Source organism: Pecten maximus, chromosome 7 (assembly GCF_902652985.1).
Source record: "Pecten maximus chromosome 7, xPecMax1.1, whole genome shotgun sequence".
NCBI classification, from domain to species: Eukaryota; Metazoa; Mollusca; class Bivalvia; order Pectinida; family Pectinidae; genus Pecten; species Pecten maximus.
The window spans coordinates 9,984,541-9,998,644 of record NC_047021.1 but is presented as its reverse complement, the minus strand read 5'-3'; the positions used below and the strand labels follow the sequence as shown (position 1 = coordinate 9,998,644).

The following is a 14,104-nucleotide window of genomic DNA, read 5'->3' as shown; positions in this document are numbered from 1 at the left end:
AGTTGGAGATATTTGAACTCTCCGTGAAATAGTATAAAACTAGCCCCAGGTCATTTGTACCACGCAAGCGACTGTGTAACTAGAATCACGTGAAGTGGACGTGTAACCTACAAGTCAATGATATCCGCATGATTCTGTGGATTTCCAGACTGGAAATTCACATTTGTTTACTTGTTATTGATATATCTTTAATGTGTTCAAGAGGTCCATCTACTTCCCCACCACACATGACCTGTCTTTATAAAAATATAACACAAACTAGTGTATACCACTTCACGTGACCTAAATTGTAAACATCGCCATCATAGTTATGCTGTTACTTACAACGTAATACAGAGACAGGATTAAATGTTTCACCTTGCCATCAATATATCTACAAACTGTACTAAGAATTCAGTGACACGGGGTACATTTTTTTTTATGTTTTTCAGGATGTCTGTGTCACCTGCCATGGGCTTATGAATATTCATAATCGTAGTGCCACTAATCGCTACCATCTCCCCGAGTAAAGTCACCTCTCCACAAAGTCACTCCACTAAACCCGATGGAGGCAACAGATAATGTTTAATACGGGGACGTTTTGTCAAATCGTCGCCGTTTAAGTTTGATATCAAGGTATATAAACCCATATGTGACCTATTTGATTTCAAGATATGTCCGTTTAGGAAAAGAAAATCTGCTAATTGAGATAAGTCTTTCCATTTCTCCAAAGTTCCCAAATCTTCTTAAAAAGAGATTATCGATAATACATCAAGATTAAAATGGGATATATCCGATCATCTTCTTAACAATCTGATAGTCAATTAGACATAAACTTTAATTTTAAAACGCACCTGCTCTACATGTTTTCTTTATATTTGTATGATGTCGGGGATGGATTTGTCGTGATAGATGTAAGAAGTGCTGGATCCTGGCCAACTAGTCCCAGCCATGAATCACTACACGTGTTCTAATGATTCACAGCCTGCTGCTTCGTAAAGCCATTCAAATTTACATCCACTGCGACATATTTTTTATTTTAATTCAAAACATTATTTTAAAACTGCCAATCAACATTGCTCATTTCTATTCGTCGACAATTGCTCGACCAAGTAGGTCTTTCTCTCTATTTTTTCAAAAGTCAGCACATGTTTATATTTGCTGAATGATTTCAATAGAAATCATTGAACGCCAATAACGATTTTCTGATACACAATGCTTTATATGATAAAAGCTCAGGTATAATTTGTATTCTGGTGGCTACGTAATGAGGTCAGCATGGAGGACAAGAGATGCTGTCGTCTTAAGACTTCTTCATTCCTCACACGACTCGCATAGCTGCATGCAGACTGCATCTCATAAGTCTATCTCCTTTGTCACTATCGTCTTTGTTGACTTATCTATCCATATTCTCCTCCCATAAACAGATGTCGCCAGAACAAACATAGAAGCAAGTTTTTATTTGATATCGAGGACAAATATCACAGCAGTGTCTCGTATCAAAGTGGAGAGATTTAGAAAGATATTAGTTTTCACTCTGTCACATTAACGTGTGAAACACGACATCATAGGAATTCTCAGTTTTGTATTAATCCTAACGAGTGTAATAATTCTACAAAGCATGTATAGGATTATATAGTATCATTATACAGCTTAATCCTAATATCAAAAGGTGTCAACACAACAATAACAACTAATATAGTGTCTCCCGGAATGAGCAAGGAAAACTCTTAGTCTAGTGAGTCTCTCCACATTACACACGTTAATAAACACTGTAAATTTTAACATAAGGATACATAGTGTAATAGTTTGGAATACGCAGAAGATAACTGCCAAATCCCCATATTTAAAATTGATTTGGTTTATGTTTTACCAATGTTAAATCGCAATCAGTGTGTTTAACGAACCATTGTAATCAATAGATGCCTCAATCCGTTTGAATAGCTCGGCGAAGTTGAAGCGCCGCCGAGATTGAATCACGCAAGATGCAGTCAGCACTATCTAAGACCTCAGCTGTGTGCAAAAACAAAACCGTTGATGCGGACATAGCAATCTTGATAAGAAATCATCTAAGCTTTGTTTTATTCCGATACATCTGGACTTATCAATATTCATTTTAAAGATGGTCGATGGTACGTCACATACGAAAGTATGACGTCAACTATTTAAATAACTAATAGATATAAATTACCACAGATACACATGATATGGTTTCCTACCCTTCCGGAATAACAAACCCTGTCACAACTACAATAGTGTGACGGTCAGTGGTAATACTTGTGTATATCTACATCTCGTTGATAATACTAACAACTGAATTGTTGGCCGTAACACGAGACCCATATAAATGATATATACTGTTTCTGGCGAAACCTAACATGACAAGTGAATGAAGAGATTGACGTTCACTAAGTGACATGATGAGATCAATTAGTCTGATGTATGTTATTTTAACTTCTACTGTGTATAGTGTTACACTAGCCACCTTTATGATAGAGAATTGGTTGGCGGCCATACTTCCAATTGTGTCGGGTTCTTGTCCTAACAGTCAGTACCCGGACAGTGATGTTATCTTCAGTACTTTGTGTATATTAGATGTGGCGGGTAAATACAAAATGACAGTAGCCATTAGAATCACGGGCTGGACGGTCTCAGTACCAAAACCAGGCAGTTCTTATCTTACTAAGGTACTGGTAGTGGGTTTGGAACTGGATCCGAACGTGTGGCAGTGTTCACAGACCAAGAATATAAACAAAATTCGCCGTCCTTATCAGCTTCCTGTCTTACCAGACAAAGGTACTTAATCGTTTAAGAACAGAAGAACGTGGACGTCGGTCAATATATCAACTGTAAGACAAAGGCTGAGATCAGTTAGCCAAGTTTTAACATGGTCAATTAGGATTAATTATAAATAGAACTCAAGTGAACTAGCCTGTTCTGTGTTATTACAATTCTGAATGGATGGGCATATTCTGTAACAATGCCAATACATGACGTCATCAGTTATCAAATAGTGCCAATTTAATTTTCATCTGAAAATAACGGATGATTATTTCACTTAGAAATATAATTTCTGCTGAGAATGTCAATTTGATAATAACAGCAGGTGCTCGGTTGTGTAATAATGTAATCATATTTAATTTCAATCTCCGTTCAATTTATTGGCGCATTGGAAAAGAAAACAATGTAATGGAAATAACAGGATTGTGTTTATGGCTTTAAATACGGAGTAGTTTCTCACCGTAACATAACATTTAGACATCATTCCGGAATAGGATGTGACAAGTAGCACGCTGTGGGGACTGTATAGACATCAACACGGGGTCCCTATATGACACAACCGGATGCCACTTGTCTGAATTATAAATAAAAACTGCCACGCGCAGATCAATAATTTGAATTCAAAGGTTTGATACACTTAATAATTTCTGATTATTGTCGGGATGGTGTCAATTATGGAAATCTACAAGTGGTAGCTATGGTTCGCGATCGAATATCTTATTAGTCATATTAATGATTTGTGGACTTGGACAAATACCCTTGTGTACTATCAAATAATTTCGAGAGATTTCGAAGCAGCTCGGCCATAAATCTTTCTCTGTAACAGATAATATGGCCATGTTAGGCGTGAGTATTTGGTCTGTAACAGGAATTACATCGTAAATGCATGGATAGTTTTTGAAGAGAACATCCAGATTTATAAAGGACCGAACGGATGACAAGCTTAACAGACCACTCGAGCCGGCTGGTCCCGCCAGGGGTCGCGACACTCGGGAATGTAATCCGACTATCGTCCCCAGGTATGGTCAGATGGTGTTTTGTAATACACCGGTCAGTCCGAGTCCGGTTACTGTCAAATATCCCAAGTTTGTTTCATCACTCCACGTGACGCCAGCCAAATGACAATGGTGGACATCGTTCACACGTGATAGCTTGAATGGGCCATCGTTATCACATCGATGGCATTCAAGTGCAGATAACTCTACCCGAGTACCCAACACAAAAGAATAAAGGCCTTCCTGATGTTAATGATTGCTAATGAGCGTAATTAGTACGCTCGAGGTAAAGGAACTAGATACATAGTGACAGATAAGGACCAGAAGACCGCTTCCATTCACATGACATGTCACAGTTGTCTTGTGTGCTTAAAATCGGGTATTCACTAAGCAGTTCCACCTGATTGAGTATTGATACCGGAGATGTTCTTCCTGACATAAAGCCAGTGATAAAACGATCCATGTTTTTTTTTCAATGTTTACGGTATTTTGCGTGATGTGAAATCTTCGCTTTTATAAAAAAAAAAAAAACTAGAAACTGTTTAAAAACCAGTCGTGTTAGCATGGTACCTTGACGGCCTCCAAACAAAATACTAAAGAGGTAAAAAACAGATTTGTTGAGAGAGAGAAAAGCATCAAGGCGACCAGAAATAAAAGAACAGATGAGAGCCCTTGAATAATGGGTGTTGTATTGAGGTAGGTACTTAGTCATGGATTGTCGGACAAATGAGCTGGCCCCAATAGGTGTGCAGACAGGTATGAAAGCCTCTTAGGGTTCTGTAATCTGGGGTGACTAATTATCTGTCCCTCTATCTCCAAACGACGGCTCCCCTTTATCTGGTGTTTACAGCTAGGTTGATTCCCTCGCTAGACATACTCGTTATATGTATACTCGGTGATAACTCGGGTGTGATCGGTAGAGATAGTAACCCCCACCAGTGGTGAGAGGGGGTACTGGGGATGTCTTTGCGAGTAGTTTCAACACATTTTGTCCGTTATCAAAATAGCCATAGACATTTTCTATGATGGTGTCTTTCCTTATCAATTTATCTGTGTATTTTCAAATGAAATAATTATTTAACATTCATATTTTATTCCAGAGTGTACATGTCCATTGTTGTAGTATCTGTTGAGTGGCGTTGTGACTTTGTATTTATATTACATGTCCGTTGTTGTAGTATCTGTTGAGTGGCGTTGTGACTTTGTATTTATATTACATGTCCGTTGTTGTAGTATCTGTTGAGTGGCGTTGTGACTTTGTATTTATATTACATGTCCGTTGTTGTAGTATCTGTTGAGTGGCGTTGTGACTTTGTATTTATATTACATGTCCGTTGTTGTAGTATCTGTTGAGTGGCGTTGTGACTTTGTATTTATATTACATGTCCGTTGTTGTAGTATCTGTTGAGTGGCGTTGTGACTTTGTATTTATATTACATGTCCGTTGTTGTAGTATCTGTTGAGTGGCGTTGTGACTTTGTATTTATATTACATGTCCGTTGTTGTAGTATCTGTTGAGTGGCGTTGTGACTTTGTATTTATATCACATGCACATTCCTGTACAATCTGAAAACTTGAAACTTCTCATCCTTGTATACCAAATAAAACTTTTTCAAAATTCTAAATTTCAGTAATTTAGATCAGAGACGTCCGCAGGCCTCTGTTTAGATATTTTCCGTACTTGCTAACGAGACTTTCAGAACAGGTTGAGTTGCCTGTGTTTGTCACAGCGAGCCTAGGATTCACAAGGGTATGCGATGTACCGAGACAGGGTAATCATTAACGCGCCCAACCAGGTAGAAAATGGGCGGAAAACAACCGGTAAGATGTAACCGTTAGGACGTAATATATATAACAGGGACGTTTGGGGTGTTTGAGGAACAGAAAGGACCACCTGTGGGAAGTATCACGGTCCCTGGTAATATGATTTTGCAAAATAAGAACTCTTTTGTCATATTTGTTACGTCTCGAACATTCAGCAAAGGAAAATAGCGTGTGGGAAAGAATAATTTACGTAAATATTAAAAAAAAAAAAAAAAAAAAAAAACTGTCGTTGCTGTGGAAGAAAATACTATTAGTTGGTATATGAAAGTCGCATGTCTGATAAGAAATGATAAGGTATATGTTAGTGATGACTCCAGACCTAAAATTGTCAGATAGATTTGCCTGGAGCAGACATTCTGTCCTCCTTTTCTCCCTTACTCTCAAAACAAATGACTCGTGAATTAAATTCGGAAATGAAATTTATAAAAATACAAAACGGGGTTAAGATTGGGTATAGCCCTAACACTGTCTAACGCAGTTATCGTTTGAAATCAATTCCACTTCAACCAAATATCACCCTGACACGCTACCAAAACCACAATATAGATATTCTGGTGGAGTTTTACGGCTCCAGATGCTACAAACTAAATTGGAAGACATTAAAATTGTCTGTGTCTGTCGATGCTTGAGTGTGACCTGGTAACTGCGATCAAACCCGGTCTAATAAGCTATTGACCACAGCTGTTTGTAATCCTGGCCGTTTAAACGTTTGTATGTTTATATATATAATTGGTGGGATAAAGATGCCAGATCTACAACGTGTCAAATAATGAGCGGAGATATTAAAGTTAAGCAAGGCAACTCGCCGGGAAGTTTGAGTATTATAAGGACCAGTCTTTGACATGGTGTTGAAATATAGATATAGGGATTATCCTCAAGTTAGGGTCACCACCAGCAGAGATCTGGACATTGGTGATTTAAATGACGCTTATTTTGTTTTCCTCCCAGGTTTAGTGTTACAAAAGAGATTAGGACTTGTTGAGGACTATTTAGACTGGTTTAATACCGGATCAAGGGTTTTACATACCGACAAAGACTTAAACACCTGTAAACAGACTCGTGTATACAAGGTTATGTACCGGCCAACAAAACATATACACGTTATCCGCACGCGCATTACCTAACGCCGTATTCCCCAAAAACCGGGTGGCACCAAAATTGTACTAAGACATAATAAGTGGTAATATGACACCGGTGGAGCCAGCAGTCGAGGTTTACAAAGTGTTTACTTCTGATTTTGTCTGTAAGTAAATCTAAACATATTGAATAATCTAATTTTGTTTGCAATGCAATTTATAGCTATCCCAACCCCGGGGGAAATAAAGTTTTATTTAATGCAATAAAAAAGATGTCGCGTGGGGTTATCCTGCCTATGGAAATATCGGCGAAAATAGTTAAACGGATAGGCTGAATTATAAAGATGTTACAGAGAAAATTCTGCAGCGTAAAATTAAATTATCTTCATTATATTCCCCTGGTCCCGTGCGAGTTTAAGTTTGCTCGTGGCAACATATAGCAGAGCGCTGAGATCCTATCAGTATGTATGTATACTCGGATATATCAATCCAGCCAATTCATGAAAACAGAAGATACAATCTTACAGTTCCAACTTCTGTCGCTGGGAGCTCAGACTTGAAATAGGGCTTGCTAATGAGATAAATCCCTTAGAATGACGGATCTGTCTAAAAGCACCTGAAACAGTTTCCACTAATGAGTCCAAGATAAACATCAGGCTGAAATCCCCATGAGTAAATGGACGGATTTCAAAACGTAAATATTTCAATGCTCAACCATCTCATTTTCTAATGGCTGCCCGGAGAGTATAGAAAAGCAATGGAAATATCACCTTGGTATACACCGATATCGGAGTCCCATAGAAAGGTTAGCTGCATTGTAAACTGATCTAGATAAACAATACACAATTCGCATTTAAATATATTAAAAGCATCGAAATGCAATGCACGTGTTCATGAAGGCGGAACATTTGTCTGGAATACAATATACCATTGTTACGATAGTTCTATATCTTGTGTTCTGATAAAACCACGAGCGATTAATTCCTGGCGCCCGAGCTCTTAATCAGTGTATTTACTTGTAAAACGAATCCGACTTCATGGGTTTAACTGGATTGTACGCTACTTCTCCAATTCAGAACATGTCTGTATAGAACTTCCAACCTCAAACAATAGGTTTAGAACCAGGCTGACCATGTGGCTCGACGGAGATGAGGTATCTATTGCATCAATGATATTGGATTCAATATATCACTACGTCAGCTAGATCGATGGACTGTAGAGAGAAAGCTCGGTAAAATTACGGCGCTAAGCCAAGGTATTCCTATATCATAATCTCAGGAACAAGCCTTATAATTTCCGTTTCGTTTCATATTGCTAAAACACTGATAACCTTGGTCTCAAAATGACCTCTTACGAGAGCTACACTCCCTCTCTCGTTCAAAATAATATACAAAGAATACGATGGCGGCCATCTCCCATTTTCACTTTTGGAGCTACACTTAACAATATTCGTGTTATCTTGTCTTTGTAGTAGCTTGTAGTTTACTCTTTGTTTAGACAATTATGGTCGAGCACGAAGTAAACATGAAAGTTGAGACAACCACAAAATAAAAATGACCACTGTATACTGTAGCAAAAAATCCATGATCAATAGTTTCTCTTATGAACATTTACAATTTGTTTCAGATCAGTGGATGTAGATATATACTGACATGTACATCAATATTTTATGATTTTATTTTCGTGTTGTTCGCTCTATAGGACCTGAATGTCAGCTGCCAGTGTTTAATCTTTATTGTTTGAATTGCATTGCTTTAGAATGTATGTGATGGATTAGTATGCGCTGTCACTTGTCAATAAAAGGTTGTTATCATACTCGGGATACTCTACACCACGCAAGTCTCTCGGTGGAATAAAGTATTGGAAACTTTCGATGCATACCAATGCTCAAGAACAAAGCTAATGTTGAAGGGTTTTCATATGTGCTTTATGTATGACATATTGCCCTTAAAACTATCGGATCAATTTTTAGACATTAGTCGTTAAGTTTTCAATATCCAACCGATAGACGGACCTTTTCCCCCTTCTATCGTGTCATATCGCCTATTGCTATTCATATACATACAATCTCAACTCCCGACCTATCTGATGCAGTTTCGGCATCACAATTCTCTAATTCGATATTTTCCCGATACGACGTCCATAGATGATATATCAGCCGCGCTATGATAGGGTATGGAGGGCTCTGATAGGACTAATGCGAGCAGCCCATGTCAGTTATATTACCATTTGCCGATACATGGTTTAAGCCGTGTGTATGTACAACAGATCAATCAAAATGATTCATACTAGATACATAGATGGACGATCGAAGATTTGACATATCTCCATGGGTCCAGACGCTGGCAACATGGCACAAGAACCATTTTTGAATTATTGATAGAGAAACATAGCTCATCCCTAATAGTAACTGGTCGATTAAAAACAATTATTAGCAAGATTCTGTCTTCTCTCAATCAAATATTATTCCAAGATAATTTATGGCCCACAACAGCATTGAAGAGTAACGCCATTTGGTCATTAGCGGGTTTTAGATGTATGCTCCTCACACATATGGAAGAGGGGAGGGAGGGGGGAGGGAAGGGAAGGTTGGGGTTGGACTGGAATTCATGTTTTATTTACCGTCCAATAACTGTAACTAGTTCGGGCCCATCTCGTGTCAATCCAGTGGTGTTTCTCTAGCTTTATGTGTTCGCCGTTCTTATCATACAAATAGTTTCCGAAGCGGTAGCGTAACGCGCCACACAAATGTCTCCGTGAGCGGATGCCGACTCTAAAGTGAAGTTAACACAAACATCGAGCGTGCATTCTTTGCTCCGTAACATTTTCACAAGGCGTAACCAGTAGTCAAAGATTCCTGGCATCATCACAATTATAGAAAGCAACATTCCAATTAGCGTCTTACGCAAGCCTCACTGCACACCCTCCCCGCCAGACCCCCTTCAGACGTTTTTTTCAGATCCCCCTCCTCACCTCCAGCATTTCATCTCACACTCCACTGTAACCATGTCGACATTGCCCACACTCCGACGTCCCCTTTTACTCCCCTTGCTTGGGGTCATACCCCAAGTTTATTTTCCGTCTCATTACTCCCAAACACTGATTTATTTTGCATTTACACGAGTTTTTAAGTGCCTCAGTGGTTTTTTAAAATAAAATATGTTTTCTTTTCTATTTTTTATCTCGATTTTTACCGCAACTTTTGGTTTCGGTATTATGTACTGGAAAAACGTTTCTCAAACTGGAATTGGAATGTTTAAAAACTATTGCAAATCATTGTAGCGTCTAGAAACCATACAATGTACGGTTTTGTGTTTCTGAAACTACACAATAACCAATGTATTCGGAGTTAATGAAGAGTGTGCTATTAGCGAGCATTAGGTCCCATTACGGACACATCAGTATACACGGAACTGTTAAACACTGTCACTCACATACTCAACTTGCTACAGAGAAATGCTGAGAATGAATCTGATAAGACCTACCAAAAACAGAACAAGATATATCAGGATTAGCCAGGGAGTATTCGGGCCAACATAAACCGTGATACGAATCTGTCAAAGGTTTATCTGAAATCTACAAAAATCCTAAATACATCTGAAAACGCTGAAAACACATGTAAAATGATCAGCCGTGTCACCGGGCCTTTATAAACACTGGTAAGCCGGTCGGCCCTCACACGAAACCCCATTTCTGTCCAAGATCCCCCTCCTTAATCGTTCCACGTGTCTGGAGGGGAGTTAATCCAATTAGTAAACATCGGACATGTTGTTATTACAGCAGGTTAATGTGTGCCTTAGAACAATAACATGGGGATATCGGGTGACCGATGTTAAACTGCTCGTTAGTGGGGTCAGCCTTTCTCTCTACACGTCGTGTGACAGTCGGCGTGGTAAATTAGCTACATGCCTGTCCCCCGAGAGGTTTCCACGATCAGATATCACACATAAAGCACTGATAGTGCCCCAGAGATCTGCTCTGGGTTATATCACCAGTTTGCCTTTAAAACCCAGGAGTCAGGATTACACATTGTAAAAACCCAAATGAAAACTGTTGAGTATTACGTCAATCAGGTCAACGTCTTCAATATTGACCGGTTGTACGATACAGGCATTACAGGGCTAACAATCACGACTGCCTTTTTTATTTCGAGAAATACAGAAAACGTTTTTTCCAATTTCTCTTTCATATAAAGTTTACTTATAAACTATGCTGAGATTCACGCCTCTATATTTGTTGTCGTGCGATCATACTGTATATTCATGCCGCGTAAACAATATTGCCTAAAACCTATGATACTTGTGAATTTAATCCCGGCGATACGTCACGTGTTTTGTCCCGTGTATACAGGTCATGACACAATGTATATAACATTGGCTGTAAAACCATTGCATGAAGCTGTCAATCTTTACACGTGTATTTGTTATAACGAAACTCGTCGAGAGTGTCAAATCCCGTAATAGGGCTTATCTTACGCATCAAGGTCATGACCTTCAATGTACTCTCATGCTGTCATTTGTAATTGGACAATTAGTGTTGAAGGATAATTGTTTCTGTGTGTTCATATCGGGCCGATTCTGTTTTAACTCGACCAAATGTATTTTATTGTATAATATTAATCACAGTAATCATGGTATCTGAGAACAGGCTTCCGGCATTTATTCTGTCGTTACACGACTGTGTGGTTTATACATTATAAAAGGTGAGACTAAAACACTACACATATAGCTGTACAGTGGCGGTCTGTTTTAGTGTGGAGAAGTACATAATCACATGTCCCTTATCGATGAAAAATATGTCTTAATGAGGTACAATTATGTCAGTGAGAAATCTAGCATGTGCAATTAATTCTGCGTGAGAAAAGATATAAGAAATATATATGTTCAGTCTTTAAAATGTATGTATATTCAATGATGTCAAATATACATCCCTAATGTATTATATTTGTTTGTCTTTTTGGTTACATTGTTTGCAGTTCGATCCATAATGTGTCCTATTTGGATGTAAAATGAAATAAAGTTGAATTGAATTATATAAATGGGATACAATTCTGTGAGCAAACTACAGTGTACTATGAAAATCTTTAAGTGAAATGTAAAACAAGACAATTTTATGAAATGCTGGAAATATAGACAGGCGGTGTACGAAATCTTCTTGTTACAGGTATACCTGCATGAACGTCATTATTTTATAAGTTTCTATAAATAAACATTTTATATGACGATATCCGAGGAGATATAGGGACAACCACACAATATACACCCGATAAAAAATAAAGATATTGTCGATAACGTGTTTTGCCTGAAGGAATGTATATTTTTACATAATTTTGTCAGTCTGACATGAAGAACAGACTTTAATTAAGAAAAGTAAATAGAGAAATTGCCTCCAACCTTGTTTCGTGCGAGTCAGGCCTTGGTACGTACAGCTGATAAACAACTCGAGTAAGTGGAAAGATGCCTGATGAGGCTGTCGCAATGCCCTTTTAGTTTTCTCGTTAACAGAATAGTAAATCAGCAGAACAGGTAGAAATAAAAGGTAAATTATTTAACAGGTAAATGGATTGAGAGGCCGTATACCGTAGTTTATCGAGCCAGAACATTCTACGCGGTATATTACCGTTATTCCTGATTTACATAAAATTGCAATCATCGGCTTCTATTACAGGTGAGATATAGTCTCATGAGTGGGAAAAATACATTTACGGATCTCTTTAGTACTTAATAACATCCGCCGGGAGTAAGTACGGAGAAACATTATCCCATTGGAATCATTGATCGAGCGCCTCATCACATCACTATAACACACAAAGACGTCTGGAAGACAGTCTGTTAACTCCAGTAATGTAGCCAGTACAACGTCTAAATATAAGACACACATTCAGGTGGAGTTGTGTACAGAGTTAGCAAATGGTTGTGTCATATTCTGGTCGTCACTGACAGCAGTACAAAGAAGAGTCAACATTTGACAATGGACGACCACAGCTTTGACACTTGATCGGGTTAAACTGTGTGTGCACAACGCATGCCAAACAAATCGGGGATGAGGGACGAAAAACGCATGCCCGTACCCAGGGGCTGTACTTGGTCCCTTCCCCGGGTATACGGGAAGTAGCGTCCCTTTATCCCATGTATATCCCGATAAGGATGCTGAACTCGTTGTCCAAGTACAATACTTTCAAAACAACTAAAATAGGGAATGGGGAAGTGGAAAATGTGGTTCCGATCTGTACAAAGGGATATTAGTAGTAGAACAGGGGAGTCAAGTCTGTACAATGGGACCGTTTTAACAGGGAATTCCTACCCATACAAAAGGCGACACTAAGCAGACTCGAGAGGTCTGTAAACGTACATTAAACAGGAATTTAGACAAAGAAATATACACATTAAAATACTATTTAAATCACAGCTATAATTGCCATGACAATCGAGAACAGTGACATAAATGTGAGTTCACTATCCTCGGGGTAGGGGAAACTGTACTTACGGTTATCATCCCGGGGGCAGGTCGGTATTGAAGACATCCTCTGTTTTTAGTATCCTCCGATCTGTCCCCAACCGGAGCTCAGTTCTAACTGAGTCCTAACTGACACGCGAATGTACTCCTCTGATTAAGTACACACTGCAAAGGTTTTTAAGAAATAATTTAAAGCCCAATAGTGAGGTCCTCAGCGGGTGTATACAGTAATACCTTATACTGCCACAGTCCCTTTATAAATACATAGACGTTTAAAATATACACAGTATATATATAGACCGAAGCCGATTAGGTCCTTGTTCAGTCAAAACATTCCTAGTTAATATTGTTGGTATTTTTTACACACGAGCTCTGAACACCGGTGTTGTACTTTCGCTGCCTCACACGACACTGAGAGAAGCCGGTATGTTGTACACGGTCACACCCGCCTAACACTAAGATAGCGGGACCACTAGGCAGAACGACGGCTTTAATACCACTCCACTACACACCCGGTATACTATAGCTGATCCATATATGAAATGTTTGAGTCATAAACAATTGTGGGATTTTCACACGTAGGTTAATAATAATCCTGTATTATGTGGACAAGCTTTCTTTGTTCCCAGAATAATGTGTTATATACATAAGTTATTTTTTAACCATACAAAATATCTGTCGGTACGATCAGGAAGGTGTCAGGGTACTTTTGTGTAAAAGCGAGAAAACAGATAAGAATTCTCACACCTAACTAATGGGCAAACACAAAACGGTTTAAACAGTTTCTGTGGTATTTAACGCCCCCTGTCCGTAAAACACACCAGCTTGTTGCATGCAAAATATAAACATTAATATTTGATATTAGTACCACAGATGGCGCGTGCTAGGCTCCCCAGTAATTGGCTTCTACCACGTCTGTCCAGCCCATAAACAGTCGGTTCTGTTAATTTAGAACACTACATTACATGTACATGTTCCGATGACCTCAAAATT

The 14,104-nt window shown here is 38.6% G+C and overlaps 1 protein-coding gene across 1 annotated transcript in view; it reads right to left on the bottom strand.

Annotated features, from left to right (window-relative positions):
* The window catches only part of LOC117331554, a 41,036-nt gene extending 27,487 nt beyond the window's left edge, over positions 1–13,549 (bottom strand). The window contains exon 1 of the mRNA XM_033890312.1: positions 13,142–13,549. Coding sequence (XP_033746203.1) covers positions 13,142–13,178 — 37 coding nt within the window. The 5' untranslated portion in view covers positions 13,179–13,549. The remainder of the gene's footprint in view (positions 1–13,141) is intronic.
* Positions 13,550–14,104: the final 555 nt, after the last annotated feature.